The 13,465-nt window shown below is 44.1% G+C and overlaps 1 protein-coding gene across 4 annotated transcripts in view; it reads right to left on the minus strand.

Moving 5' to 3' along the window:
- The window catches only part of PIEZO2 (piezo type mechanosensitive ion channel component 2), a 345,423-nt gene that overhangs the window by 42,998 nt on the left and 288,960 nt on the right, over positions 1–13,465 (minus strand). For all 4 annotated transcript variants that reach the window (XM_081263438.1, XM_081263440.1, XM_081263439.1 and 1 more), the window contains 3 exons: positions 12,700–12,771; positions 8,639–8,745; positions 3,319–3,433 (listed from right to left, as the gene is read on the minus strand). In XM_081263438.1, the coding sequence (XP_081119564.1) occupies positions 3,319–3,433; positions 8,639–8,745; positions 12,700–12,771 (294 nt within the window). The remainder of the gene's footprint in view (positions 1–3,318; positions 3,434–8,638; positions 8,746–12,699; positions 12,772–13,465) is intronic.

The raw sequence follows: 13,465 nt of genomic DNA on the forward strand, positions 1-13,465 counted from the left end.
GCCACTGTGAGGAAGCACTGAATAGCACCTGCCCCTCAGGACACACTGTGCTTCCCATGTCCAGAGGGACGTGGAGGAAATGTCACCTTGATCTAGAAAGTGCCCAGTAGAACTTCCTTTGGGGCGTGAGTGTCTTTAGGTCATTGCTGTCTCTGGTTTGCAGGTAAGCAGCACAGCGCCTGCACTTGAAATCATCTTTATTACATGCAGTGCTGAGCCAACGGCAAGATGACCAGGGACACATTCTTGGAACTGGCCAAAAAGTGTCGGAAGAACAAGTGCTTGGGAATAACAAGGGTAGTGAGGGTAGTTTGCCTCGTTAAATAGTGAAGCTAACTGCATAGCTGCTAGACTCAGAAGCACGTGGCTCAGTGCTTCAGCAGGAGAGTGCAGCAGAACACGGAGCCCCAGTCACACCAGAGGACAAGCAGAGCTCAGTACCCATCAGAGTGGATCTTAACTCCAATAATGAGAAGAGACACTTCATAAGTAGGGGCAACATAATTACGCATCCATGTGAAAGCTTAAAAATCATTTCTATTTCCTGGAATAACTAAAAATTTAAGATATAAATAAACTGAGTAGGAAATAGAGAAAAACATGTGCTTAATTTTGAGGTGAATAGTAGGCACATCAATGTCCTTAAAATTACAATGAGAAATTGAGACACATGACATCAAAAGTTAAAACTGGTTCAGCTACAGCGTACTATCACCAAGTCAGACTGTGAGTAATGAGCAAGAAGAACACGTGTGACACACGAGAGAGGACAGTGTGCCTAGCAGTGACACCAGCTGAGAGGAAGGAGCCAGCCTCCTAGCAGAGCTATGGGGAATAGCACCATGTTCACAGCTCAGATCACCTAGAAGACAGGAGACAAGAATGCCCAGGCCTGTCAGCCAGGGAGTCCACTAAACTCAGATGAAAACGAAAGCCATTTCCATTTCTCAGAAAGATGAAGCTGTGGCAAGAGGAAGCCCTTGCACCAGACTTGTAGGAATCCTGGTGCTGAGCCCTCCTGGAAGATGTCTGTTACAGTGAAGAGCCATGTCCCTCAGCCCGGTGTCCCCGCTTCTGAGAACTGACTCCTATTGTGTGGGAAACGCACATTCTATCTTTGCTAAACATTTAAAGACACTCACATGTGACTATAGGTCAGTTTTTTTGCAAGGACACCTATTACAGCATTGAGCATTATGGCAAAAATCTGGATGCTACCCTACGTCCATTAAGGATGATGCAATTGAATAAATGATGCATATCTGTACTATAGAATCTCTGACAGCCATTAAGAAAAGATGATACAGGTTCATAAATACTTAATTGGAGAAAAGTTCTGGGGATGCTATTAACAACAGTACAGGAGAGACTCGTGGAGCATCAGCTCAGTTTTGAAAAGCCCATAAAGGAGACTTTTGCATGTAACAAAGGGGTAGAAGCAAAGCCAGGGGGTGAGGAGTTGCCTCTTCGGTGCTAGATCCCAAGGGTGGGGCCTGGGCCAATTGTGGCCTGCCTCAACTGCCACTGATTGCTTGGAGTGTGTGTTGCTTTTGTCTTTTGAAACTAAGTAAAATAACATTAAAGTTGCCAGGACATATCAGGGGGAAGAAAGATCAAAAAGTAGAGAGGTTTTGCAACTAAAGTTACATTAGAAAATTATACCCCATTTGATTCAAATGTATGATATGTCAAGATCATTGTATTGTCATGAGCAACTAATAAAAAAAAAGCAAATATGTTTCTTCTTATTTTTGACTACCTTTTTAATTTTACAAGAAATTTGTAGATACATTTTTTTTTGTAAATAATCAAAACAAAACACTTAATCTTGACCATATACTGAGTCTCTACTCTCCCAGAAGTGACCACTGCCACTAGGTACTGAGTGTCCTTCCCAATCTCCCTCTTGCTTGCAGACACCAGCACATTACATGTATCCATTAAAATACCAGGGATGCTGGGGATTGTTCTCCATGCTGATTCAAAGCCATTTGTGTCATTTTAAAATCACTGAACAGTATGATATCGTCTATTGATAACACAAATTCATTCAATTCTTTTTTAAATTCTTTTTTAGTTATACATGGACACAGTATCTTTATTTTGTTTATTTATTTTTATGTGGTGCTGAGGATGGAACCCAGGGTCTCACACGTGGGAGGCAAGCGCTCTACCGCTGAGCCACAACCCCAGCCCTCAATGTTTCTTTGTATGAACATTTAGGATGTTTCTAAATTTTTGTTATTAACCCATACGTCAGATGGATATTCTCAGACGTGAACTTGTGCACATGTACAGACATTCCTTCATCTAAGCCACACACCCACTGGTGCGACTGAGCTGTAGTACAACATGGACCTTTGAAAATAATAGATTCTTACGCGTGGCCCTTCCAGCACCACTCCAGGCTGGTGCGAGTACATCCCTTCCCACCAACCCCAAATCTGTGACATGTTTTGTCCTTTGCTGATCCAGCAGGTAAAAATAATTTAAAAAGCCAGTATGTCTACATATTTAGTTTGTGTTTCTCATATTACTAGTGAGACTTGGCACCTGGGGAGCATTTTGGTTTTCTGGTCTATGAATTATTTTTCATAGCATTTTGTTTATTGGGTTGAACTTTTCTTTTATGCTTTTTAGGCATTCTTAATACATCCAAAATACTAGTCTTCCGTGTGATACGTGTGTGTGTGTGTGTGTGTGTGTGTGTGTGTGTGTGTGATGAAACTATGATCCTGAGCATGCAGCTTGCACTTCAACTTGGCTTTGGTGTTTCATGATGCTTTTTCTCCTTAGAAATGTGTTTAGGTCCTATGTCTTGGCATAATGTTGAACTGAATGTTGGCAATAAGTTATCTTTCTCTTTTTCCTTACTAACTAGTTTTTCCATAATGTTATTTGTGTATTAGATAATGTTGTCTATTTTTTTTATTCCTGAGTATTATTTAAATATATACCCCACACCTTTATTTTCTGAATCAAATTGCTGAAGGTTCAGTCTTTCTTATTGACTTTTTCCAAGAGCAGCTTTAACTTAACTCTCAGGCCTCCTCTTTTGTTTCTTTTTTGGTTACTTCGTATCACCTAAAATTAGTTTCTTGCCTTCTGTTTTCTTAGGATTGACTTTGCTCTGTCTCCCCTCCCATCTTATGGTATTTATCTTAACCTGTCACTGTACCCAGCGGTGAGTGCTAAGGGACAAATGAGAGCCTCCTGGAGCTCAGGGGTGTCCTCCCTGCCATCTGCCCCTGCAGGGCCATCTGCTTCAGGGCCAAGGGCCAGGGCGCTGGCCCCAGCTGCTGCCCCTTCCACACTCACCCTCCCCAGAGCCTTTCCGTCTTCGCTTCTGCTCTTCTCTTGCAGACTTTTTCTTCTCTTTCCGCCTCTGGCGAAGTGCTGTTTTAGGGTCAGTAATCCAGGCTTGATAGACAAACTGAAGGGAGAAAGTTCAATTATTTCCTGGCCTTTTAATAATTCGAAATGGAAAGACCAGGGACCTACATAAAGCTTCCTAACTCGGGGAGATCAGCACTATGTTCTAATAGACCTTCACCTCCTTCTAAGTTGCTTAGGGAACTTGTGATAAGTTGATTAGGGCCTTGATAAATTGCTAAGGCTGGCTTGGAACTTGCAATCCTCTTGCCTCAGCTCCCCGAGGGTCTGGAATGACAGGTGTGTGAGATCTGCATGACCTCATCCCTCAGCAGATGACTTTTTAAAAGTAAGACCACCAGACAACCAGACTCCTCTGCCTATGCTGAGCTGGTGGGGGCTGTTCCCATCATCTTGAGATGTAACAGGAAAACAGATGTTATGGGCACATATTTCATTTGGTGTCACAGAGAATCATGAGATAGACTTTGGGTATGTACAAACAATCATTTCTCCAAGTCCCAATTACCACAGCCATTTGTGACCCTAAATTTCTGAGTCTTCACTACACATAGTAGGAGCATCTGGAAGCCTTACTAAGTGATTTTCCCATCACTCGGAAACTTCTGAGTCGAAAACCAGTGCTTCTCTGTGATCTTACATTGGAGAAATGGTCTTGCCCATTCCAGGCTCCCCCTGGGCATGACAGCTCTTTCCAGCAACTTGAGATAGGGCCTTGCAAATGGATTAGTATTTTTAGAGGAAAATAAATGATAGCAAGGTCAAACAGTTATTTCAGAATAGCATGGAAGAAAACCTGTGGTACTTTTGGTTGTCTTTTGTTATTTGCATTCAAGAGCTGAAAAAAGTGACATTAACATATTATGACCGATAATCAGGAAAGAGCAATTTTGAACAGCCTCCCACTAAGTCCCCAGAGTCATGCAGAAGAAATGAAAAGAACAACCTGACACACCAAGTCAGCCATCTAGAAACCAGGAAGCCAGGCAGGCATGCTCAACATGCAGCACAAACACGGGTCTCAGGGAAGCTGGGGTTTCCATGGTGATGATTAAGTCAAACAGTTTTGTGGGCGCTCTTATAAACCCAGATAGTTTCATTTTATTCTAGATTATTTTCAGGTTTCTGGAGTCTTTGAAAAACACAGCATAAATAAATCACTGGTATTGTGTTGTCAGGAGAAAATAAAGAGGGACTCAACTTTTCCATATGAGCAGGAAAGGGCCACAGGCTGAGAAAGAACACTTCCTGTTTTCTCAGAGATAGAAATCTAAGTTGGGCAATTAACATAGATGCAAAATATGTATCATTTCTGGGTGACAAACCCAGGAGGTAGAAAATATTTCCTATTTTTTTTTGTCAAAAACATATTTAATAAGATGAGAAGATGAAATGGAATTTGAAGAAGGACAAGGTAAAGGGATTTGCAGTCACTGGGTGTGTTGACTGAGAATTCTGTCAAGGCTGGCTTTCAGGTTTAGTACCGTAAGAAGCAAACTTGCCTCAGCGCAACACGGGATGTTTTTAAAAGAATGTGACCTACTAAACATTCCAGAAATTTTCAGGTATAAGAGCAACATATAGAGACATTTCCTTTAAGAAAAAAGTGTTATGACAATATTGTTTTAAATAATGAAAGAATCCCCCAAAGAGAAAATAAATAGGTAACTAGGATTTGTGAGTGTGGCAGGGCCACCAGTTGGAGGAACTCTTTACTCTGTAGAAAAATAAAGAGTTGGGAGGGGAAGGTAGGATGAGGGAGACCAAGGGCAGCGCTGGGCCTCACCCTGTCCCTGCAGCAGGGCCTCTGGCGGGGCTCCGCTGGGGTCCTGCAGTCACGCAAGACATGCCCAGGGTGAGAAGTCAGATTTTGCTAACCATGTGTGTGTGTGTGTGTGTGTTTATTTTTTTGTACTGGGGATTGAGCCCAGGGGCACTCTACCACCGAGCTACACACCTGTATCCCTAGCCCTTTTTTCTTTTTTCTTTTGAGAGAAGGTCTTGCTAAGTTGCTGAACTTGCAATCCTCTTGCCTCAGCCTCCTGAGTCGCTGGGACCACAGGCCTGCACCACCATGCCTGGCTCAGGTAAGTCATCTTAATATGGATGTTGTGACAATTCCAGAAAGGTCTTATCAGTTTTGCCTTGGTCTGACTAGTTCAGACAAATGTTGCTGAGAGGAAACATTCCAACTGAAGAGATGGAAGGTTCTTCCTGGACTTTCTGGTTGTTACTTTGTAGCTGTAAGTGTCTGTCATCAACTGGGCTGGTCTGTCTGGGACTCAGGCACTAACCACACCAACCATCTGTAGAAAACTCCATGGAAACACACATTAAAAGACCTTCAGGCTCAGTGAAAGGCCACCACTGCTGTACGTCCCTGACATTGGCATAAATTTTATCTCATATGACTTTATCTTAAATTTATCATCTATATTGGGGGTAATGGGATTCTTTCTACTGAACATTTATTATGCAAAAATGTCTGTGTTCTTTAAAACAGGGAGAGCCTGGTTGCAGTGGATTCCCTTCCCCATGTCTGTGTTTTAATTCAGGTTTATCCAGTACCTTTTTCATTCTGTCTGTAAGAGGATGATTATTTATTTCTGATACCAGATTGAATTCAGGAGTGCTCTACCACTGAGGCACATCCCCAACCCTTTTTATTTTTTACTTTGATACAGGGCCTCACTAAGTTGCTTAGGGCCTTGGTAAGTTGCTGAGACTGGCTTGGAACTTGCAATCCTCTTGCCTCAGCCTCCCGAGCCTCTGGGATGACAGGTGTGCATGACCTCACCCCTCAGAAGATGACTCTTTAAAAGTAAGACAGGGGATGTCACATTATAATCTTTCATCTAAGTAAATTTTAAATGTTAATCGTGAGACTCAGGATTGCCCTACCTCGGGGAAGCCCTAGGGAAGCAGAGCAGGGGCTGCTGGTGGCCAACTCCGCCTGCTACACATGCAGAGTGGGAGGGGCTTGCAGGGCTGGACTCCGCAGCTTAGGGGCAGCTGAGTGAATGTGGGCTTCAGGTCACCTGTTGAGCCAGGAGATGCATGTAAGCAAGATCCCAGGTAAAATGCAAGATGCACGGTCATGGTCACTATCCTAACCATGTGCTTCACACCCAAGGGGTATTTAGACCTAAGAGGTTTAGGTCCTGTCCTTGATTGAGTTTGAGAGAAAGAATGTTCTAGAAAATACCTGCATTGTCATTTGCTAGTTGTGGTTTACAATAGTGCAGGGACTGCAGCACAGGCAGCTGAGTCACTCTGTGGTGTGTTAGAACTTTAAACAGTGTACCTAAACCACAGATCCCACAAGGGCGAGAAACTATGGGACCACAAGGGGCTGAGGAGCTGGGGCAGGTGCACCGAGAGTAGAAACCAGACCACAGACTCCGTCTAAGAAGACGGAGACGAAAAGGAGGCAGAAAAGGCGATGGAGGTGAGTGAGTCTTTTATCAGCTTGTGCAGAATTTTACCAGCTTTCTGAGAAACATCATCACAGGTTTGACTCATTGTAACAGATGCATGCAACCAGATGTGACGCTTATAAAAACCAGATGTGACTTACGCAGAACCATGAGGAGGACAGAACGTACATGTGTCTGCATTTTCCCTTTCTATTTTTCAATAGTCTCAGCTTAAAAATAAGAAATCAAACAACAAGAAATCTGGCTTCTAAGCACTCTTTTTGGAAAAGTTGTCCGAGTGTTTTACATCTGTACAATTCCTTCCTTGTACGATCTATAGAACAGAGAGAATGCAGACAGGGGGTGTGTTTGACTAAAGTTCTACTGAGCAGAGAGTCACACACTACATGTCAGTAAAACATGAAATACCTTTGCAGCTCTGATTAAATACTGAAGAATAGTTTTGGGAAGTTTAATGACAGACTTGGGCAAGGCTAAAATGGCTGACGCAAACTTCCCAATAGCTCTCTACAAAGAAGGACAAAGTAAGAGTCGTTAGTAGGGAAAACAAAACTAGTGGTTAATATTACGAAGGCGAGAAGAACTAGTAGTTAAAATACGAAGGTGAAAAAAAAACTGGTAGTTAATATATGAAGGCGAACAAGTTTGTCTCTACCATTAAGATCAACGAGGTTGCAATGTGCCAACCATGGGAACTAGAATAAAACGTGCTCTGCTGGTAAGTGAGGAATAAAGAAAACCATCCATCACTGCACATAATTCATCAGACAAGGTGAAGATGTCCCATGTCCCCTCCTGTGCTGCTTGATGGGTGACAGCTAGAGTGCAAGTCATTAGAAGGAAATAAGCAGTCAAGTCGTTAGTACTTGGTGAGCCAGCTGCACACACACACACACACACACACACACACACACAAACTCAGTCACCAAAAAGCCCACACGGGGCAACAGAGCCAGAGAGACGGCATCCAACCAGGGTGTCTCCATGAATAACTTAGTTCCACAGTGTCATCGGGAAGACAGGGTGGATTGTGCCTGTCAGCTTGAGGAGGCCTGGCCAGTCAGCTGACAATGACCTCATCGTAGGCCCCTCATGCATGCAGCATGGAGACGGACCTGGGTGCCTTGCACTGTCAGAAACGGGAAATGATGGTGTCATTGTGTGGTTCACTGGTACATGAGATGCACACGGGATTTCATCCTGAGTCGACTGCAGGGACACAGCCTCATCTTTAACAAGACTTGATGACACATTCACCCCTAGCTTTCGGGCTGCTGAGTGCCTGCTGGGAACCAGGGAGTGGGTCTGAACCAGAGATGGTTAAGCTGAAGACGGGACTGTGCCAGAGGTTGTGGCTGTCCTTACAGGGCACCCTCCAATCTTGAGCAGTACAGACAAAACAGATCTGAAATCTGAAGCAGCATTTACATGATCCTTTGATTCAAAACAGAGCCAGCACTCTACTTTCATAATCAACTATTTCATACTTTGAAGTATAACTCCATTCAAGCAATCCAAAGCAAAGCCAAAGAAATCTTCATCTCTTGCAACAACCACAAAAATAAAGTTCACCCAGTGAAGCTTTATTTTTGTGTAAAGCATGAGGGGATGCATTGACGGAGGGGATGATGGCCTGACAGAACCTGCTCTCCTCGGACAGTCACTGTGGCTTTGCCAAGAAGCATGAAGAGGAGATGCTCAGAGCTCCAGCAGGAGCTCAGCAGAAGTTCAGGCCTGCGATGGAGCCTGTTAATCGGAAAAACTCTCCAAATGGCAGGGGACACGACCCCTCCCAGCCCCAGACTTACCTGGAATGCTGACTTGCGCGGTGGCCCCTCATCTTCCTTCTTCAACTCCTCCTCTTCCTCCTCTTCACTATCCGTTTCAAACAAGTAATAATCTCCACTCCTGACCACTAAGCAAAATAAAATAGTTACTTATTTCCTGAAAGAAACACGAGACCGCTGGGGGCTTACTAATAAAATGCCCCTAAAAATATACAGATGGCCCATAGAAGGACCGCAGCAAGAGACGTTGGCAGAGGAGAAACTGAGATGAAGAGAACCAACTTCAGGCTTACGCTGCTACATGATGTTGGCAGGGTGGGGTCCACGGAGCCTGAGGCCTTGTCTACACCACCCAGAGACCCGGCCTCTACAGGGCTGATCCGGTGTTTTCTCCCCTCTTGATTGTAAAATTTATACCGTTAACTCAGATCAACTCTGCAGCAACCGATTCTGTTACTGAAATAACTGAGAATACTGTTTTGCAATTCAGCAATATCGGTGGTTCAGACAAGGCCGGAGGGAAGTGGAGGGTCTGGCCCGGGCTGTTCCAGGGAGGCCAGAGGGGACGGCTCAGCACCCAGACCAGCACAGCCAGCCTTCCGCTTCACTTCACACCGTGCAGACCTGGCTTCTCCACATGGACACATGAGACACAACATACATGACGAGACATTTCAAACAGTTAAACAACACACATGGCCATGGGGGTGATGGGGGGGCAACACCAAGAACAGAAGGAAACATGAGGACAATGACAGTGATAGCGGTGACACTGCTTGGGCTGCTTCTAACATAGCAGCCCAGTCCACACGGGTCATGCCGCCAGCCTCTGGTCCACAGGCAGCTCCCGGGACTTAATGAGGCTCAGGGGAGTGCTAGGGACCAGAAGGCACAGGCACAGATAGTAACGGAGCGCCTCTGCCTTGTCTTTTACTTTCCCTGCAAAATCACAACACCTGGGTTAAGAGTTGGGAGCAGAGAAAATGTCCAGAGATTTTAAGAAATTCAATTCTTCTATCATTTTGATAAGTTTTGAGTTTATCAGAGAAAAGAGACCCAGCATATACATTTTGGATGCTACAAGAACTGTACCATCGTTGCAGGGAAACATATCTGCTGGGGTTTGCAGATGCAGGGTCTCTTTTCCGTAACATCTTGATGTCTGAGTTGACTTTTGGACTTAGGCATTGTAGTAATGGAAAACCTTGGCTTGTTTTCAAATCAGTTGCTTAGATATCACTCAACATGGTCAAAACTCAAGTAATTTTGCCCATGATTTCAGACGAATCTGAAGCCTCCATTCATGAAGACGTAGAATGAACAAATTGGGCCTTATATCCTTGAACAGAAGCACTGATTTGTTGATTTTATTTTGAAGAAAAAAACCAGGCCCAGAGTACTGGGTCCAGGCCTGAGGGAATAAATGCAATACAACATAAGGTAAGAAAAAGCAAGAACAAACCAAAGTTACAGCATTACGTTGGACAGTGAGGAGGACCGTGAAGAAATGCATCTACAGAAGCCCAGAGTCACAGGGACTCTGCATCGCACGGTCATGTGGGAAAACACAGTCTCACAAGAAGGAGCATTTCACCCTCATTACAAGTTCCGAAATCAACAGCGTTCAATCATACCTTCTGCAACTGTCATGCACACTGGTGAGCCCAACGGTTATTATCTCAAGCACTGTATCTTAATTTTAAAATTGGAAACTAATTTGTTATGTGAGTGAGTAGAATTAGCACATTAAAAACAAAGAAATGCTTTTGAGGACTTTTAAAACTGTAATTAAATGGAAGTTAGGAAAATAACAAGAGGAGTCTTTCTCCAGCGCTGCCTCCTAGTAATGGAAGGAAAGCTCTCAGGTGGACCAGAGTTCAGATGCAGATCCAGCTCCACACTGTCCCTGCAGGCTCTGTGGATGTTGAATATATTGCTGAGCTAGTGTGAAACCAGCTTTTTAAATCCTTCCATTGTATCCTCAGACACTTGGCCCTCATGGTGAGGTATTCATCAATGAAGACGTATTCACTCAGGCAGTGCTGAGATGGGCTGCACACGCAGCACCCACAGGAAGGTATCATTGAACAGCAATAATGCAGCCCATGTGTGCACATGGTATGGACATGGGAGAAGTGGCACCTTCAACCACACCAAGGCCTGCTGCCAATGTCACTCAAACAGCAAGGCCATATTACATGTCACAGATTCACATGTGGCATTCTACTGCACACATTCTTATCCTTGACATTGCTAAGACAGCTCTCTTAGAAAGCCCAATCACTTGACAGATCAAAATAAGGCCTTTAATAAAATTCTTCCAGATTTAACAATAAGTTCTGAAACGTATCCAAGACTACAAAATAAACTACCCATGCTCTTCCTTGCATGCCTCTCAGGCTTGGAAAGAAAAATAGATCTCATAGAAAAAAAATTTAACACCGCTGTCGGAATGTGATTCCAAACCATGAGCGACTCACGGTCCTGCGTTATTGCACCATCAGGTAGTGTAACCAGGCACACTTAGTGAATACCAGTGTTCAGGAACGTGGCATAATGAGGGTGAAATGGGTCAGAAAAGCCTAACTTCAGTAACCTTCACAGGAAGCTCTTCATATCATTCACAACTGGTAAGATGATCATCAAAGACCACATCCAGTTCCTCTGGAAGGGTGACACTGAGGTGGGAAAAGGAAAGACACCCACAGTGACTGCAGTGGGAACTGGTCCCAGTGGGGTCTGACATTCACGTGACACAATATGACATGGACAGGTCTCTGCACTGGCAAAGGCCCTTTGAGGACAGAGAGGTCGCACGGTTGACTTGTGACTTGACAGGAGTAGGCAACTGCACAGAGCATTGCTTGGTCCTCGGCAGGGCTCATGTGCCAAAGGACAGTCCACCGAGAGTCACACTGGAATTTTGCTTGAACATTTCTCTTTGGATTTAAGCAGACAATTGAATAAAACTCTTTATAAATCAATTTTTTTTGTCCAAAATGCTAAATTCAATATTGGGGATAAAATTCAATTGCATCCAGAAATACTGAGCCAATTTCATGAAACTAGTTTTCCGAGTTTTGGAGAATTTCCTCTGGAGTGAGAGAGGCCAACATCAGATCATCATGATGCTAAGCAATAGGTCGGGGAAGGTTCTGGTTTAGTTAGTTTTGTAATGATTCTGAAGATGCCCCTCATGGGTCCCGCCCTGCTCTGTGAGGCATTTTGAGCTCGGTGATATTCCTTGTCTGACAGTTTTGGATATGTGTCTCCATAAGCTATAACCAGGGAAGGCATCCCGACTAATTTTCAGAATACTAATCATTCAATATTCTAACATATCAAAGGAGGGCCAGATGCATGACAATGACATTGGCCAATGGTGACAGTTTCCTTGATAAGCAGAACAAAGACAACCCATAGGTCTCATAGCTGCTTCTTCACTGTCATGGTCAACAGGGAGGTGCGGAATGCTCTGCCTGGCCACCAAGCTCTGATTTTCTGATGTCTGCTGTCAGCTGGTCACTGGGGCCAGCTGGCTGTCCACTGGGCCACACTTTGGGCATGGGAGACCACAGAGCAGTTTCAGAGCCATTTTGAGATGGGGGAGGAGGCAGAGTGAGAAAGTCCTGCCTCAGCTTCGTGTTTAACGTGTTGCCACAGCCTTACTGCAGAGGAAATCAAAGCTTGGGAGAGGGGAGGGGAGGGCCCTGGCATCCATGCTGAGCACCTTACAAAGAGGGTCCCAGAGCCTTGGGGCCCAAGTCAGGATCCAAGGAGGAGCCTAAACTCACTTTAACCAGGGGTTTTAGCCAGAAAGCAAATATTGGCAGAGCTGCAGCCCCAGAGCTGGCCTGTTGGCCACCCGCTCAGCTTTCTGCAGAGACACGGACACTGAGCTGGTTCCAGAGGAGCTCTCACAGGGCCCCAGGCCCATGGACACGGCAGCTTTCCTGCCTGACCCCCTATGAAGTCACAAGGGCAAACCGTGCAAGGGACACACAGGTCATGGGGAGCCTGAATTCTGGTCAAGGATATAAGGGTGAGACTTGGTGAGACTGAAAGAGGATCGAGAAACCTACTGGAAGCATGATCGACCCAAGGCCGCCACCACTGCTTTTTTTTGCCCTTGGCTTTCTGTTTGTCTGCTTCTCCTAAAATGAAATATGTCCAGATATTAATTCTTAGAAAGTGAGCAAGCACATTTGAAAACCACGCTTTAACAATGCAATGTCAAACCTAGACAGACTGCCCAAGCCCATCAGAGTCAGGAAAAGGAACCACACTGAACCCCACAAGGAAATGTGCTAACAGGCCCCTCTGCACTGGCTTCTTCTAACCCCGTGCCACGTTTCCACATCTCCCTAGTAACTGAGTGCCTAGCAAGAAATTTTAAAAGGAGAAGGGATTATCTGTTAAAATGCACTGAGTTTTTCATTAAATCAACAGAAAAGAAGCCTCGCTGAACTTTTACAGAAACATTTATAGGCAAATAGTTTCTAAAAACAGATAAGTTATAATAACCAAAAACTTTTCTTGTGATTAATTTAATGTGTTGATCAGAAAATATGAATTTACTGGTGATGAATAGACACTAGTACTGGAAAGATTTCAATATGTGTTATTTCTCTATTCCTTTCAAATAGCAAAGCATGCAAGCCCCTCTAAGCAAACCTTTAAAACTTTAACTGGCTACAATAATTCTATGATTAGATATAACAAATATATATTTCACACTGTTTTACTGAAATACATAATAACTGATATTTTAACTATCAATATTCAGATGCCAAATAAAATCATAGGCAGGCATGCTTAATACTCATATAAAACTTATAGAAATGAAAG

Source organism: Spermophilus citellus (genome assembly GCF_964194105.1).
Source record: "Spermophilus citellus genome assembly, chromosome: 12".
NCBI lineage: Eukaryota > Metazoa > Chordata > Mammalia > Rodentia > Sciuridae > Spermophilus > Spermophilus citellus.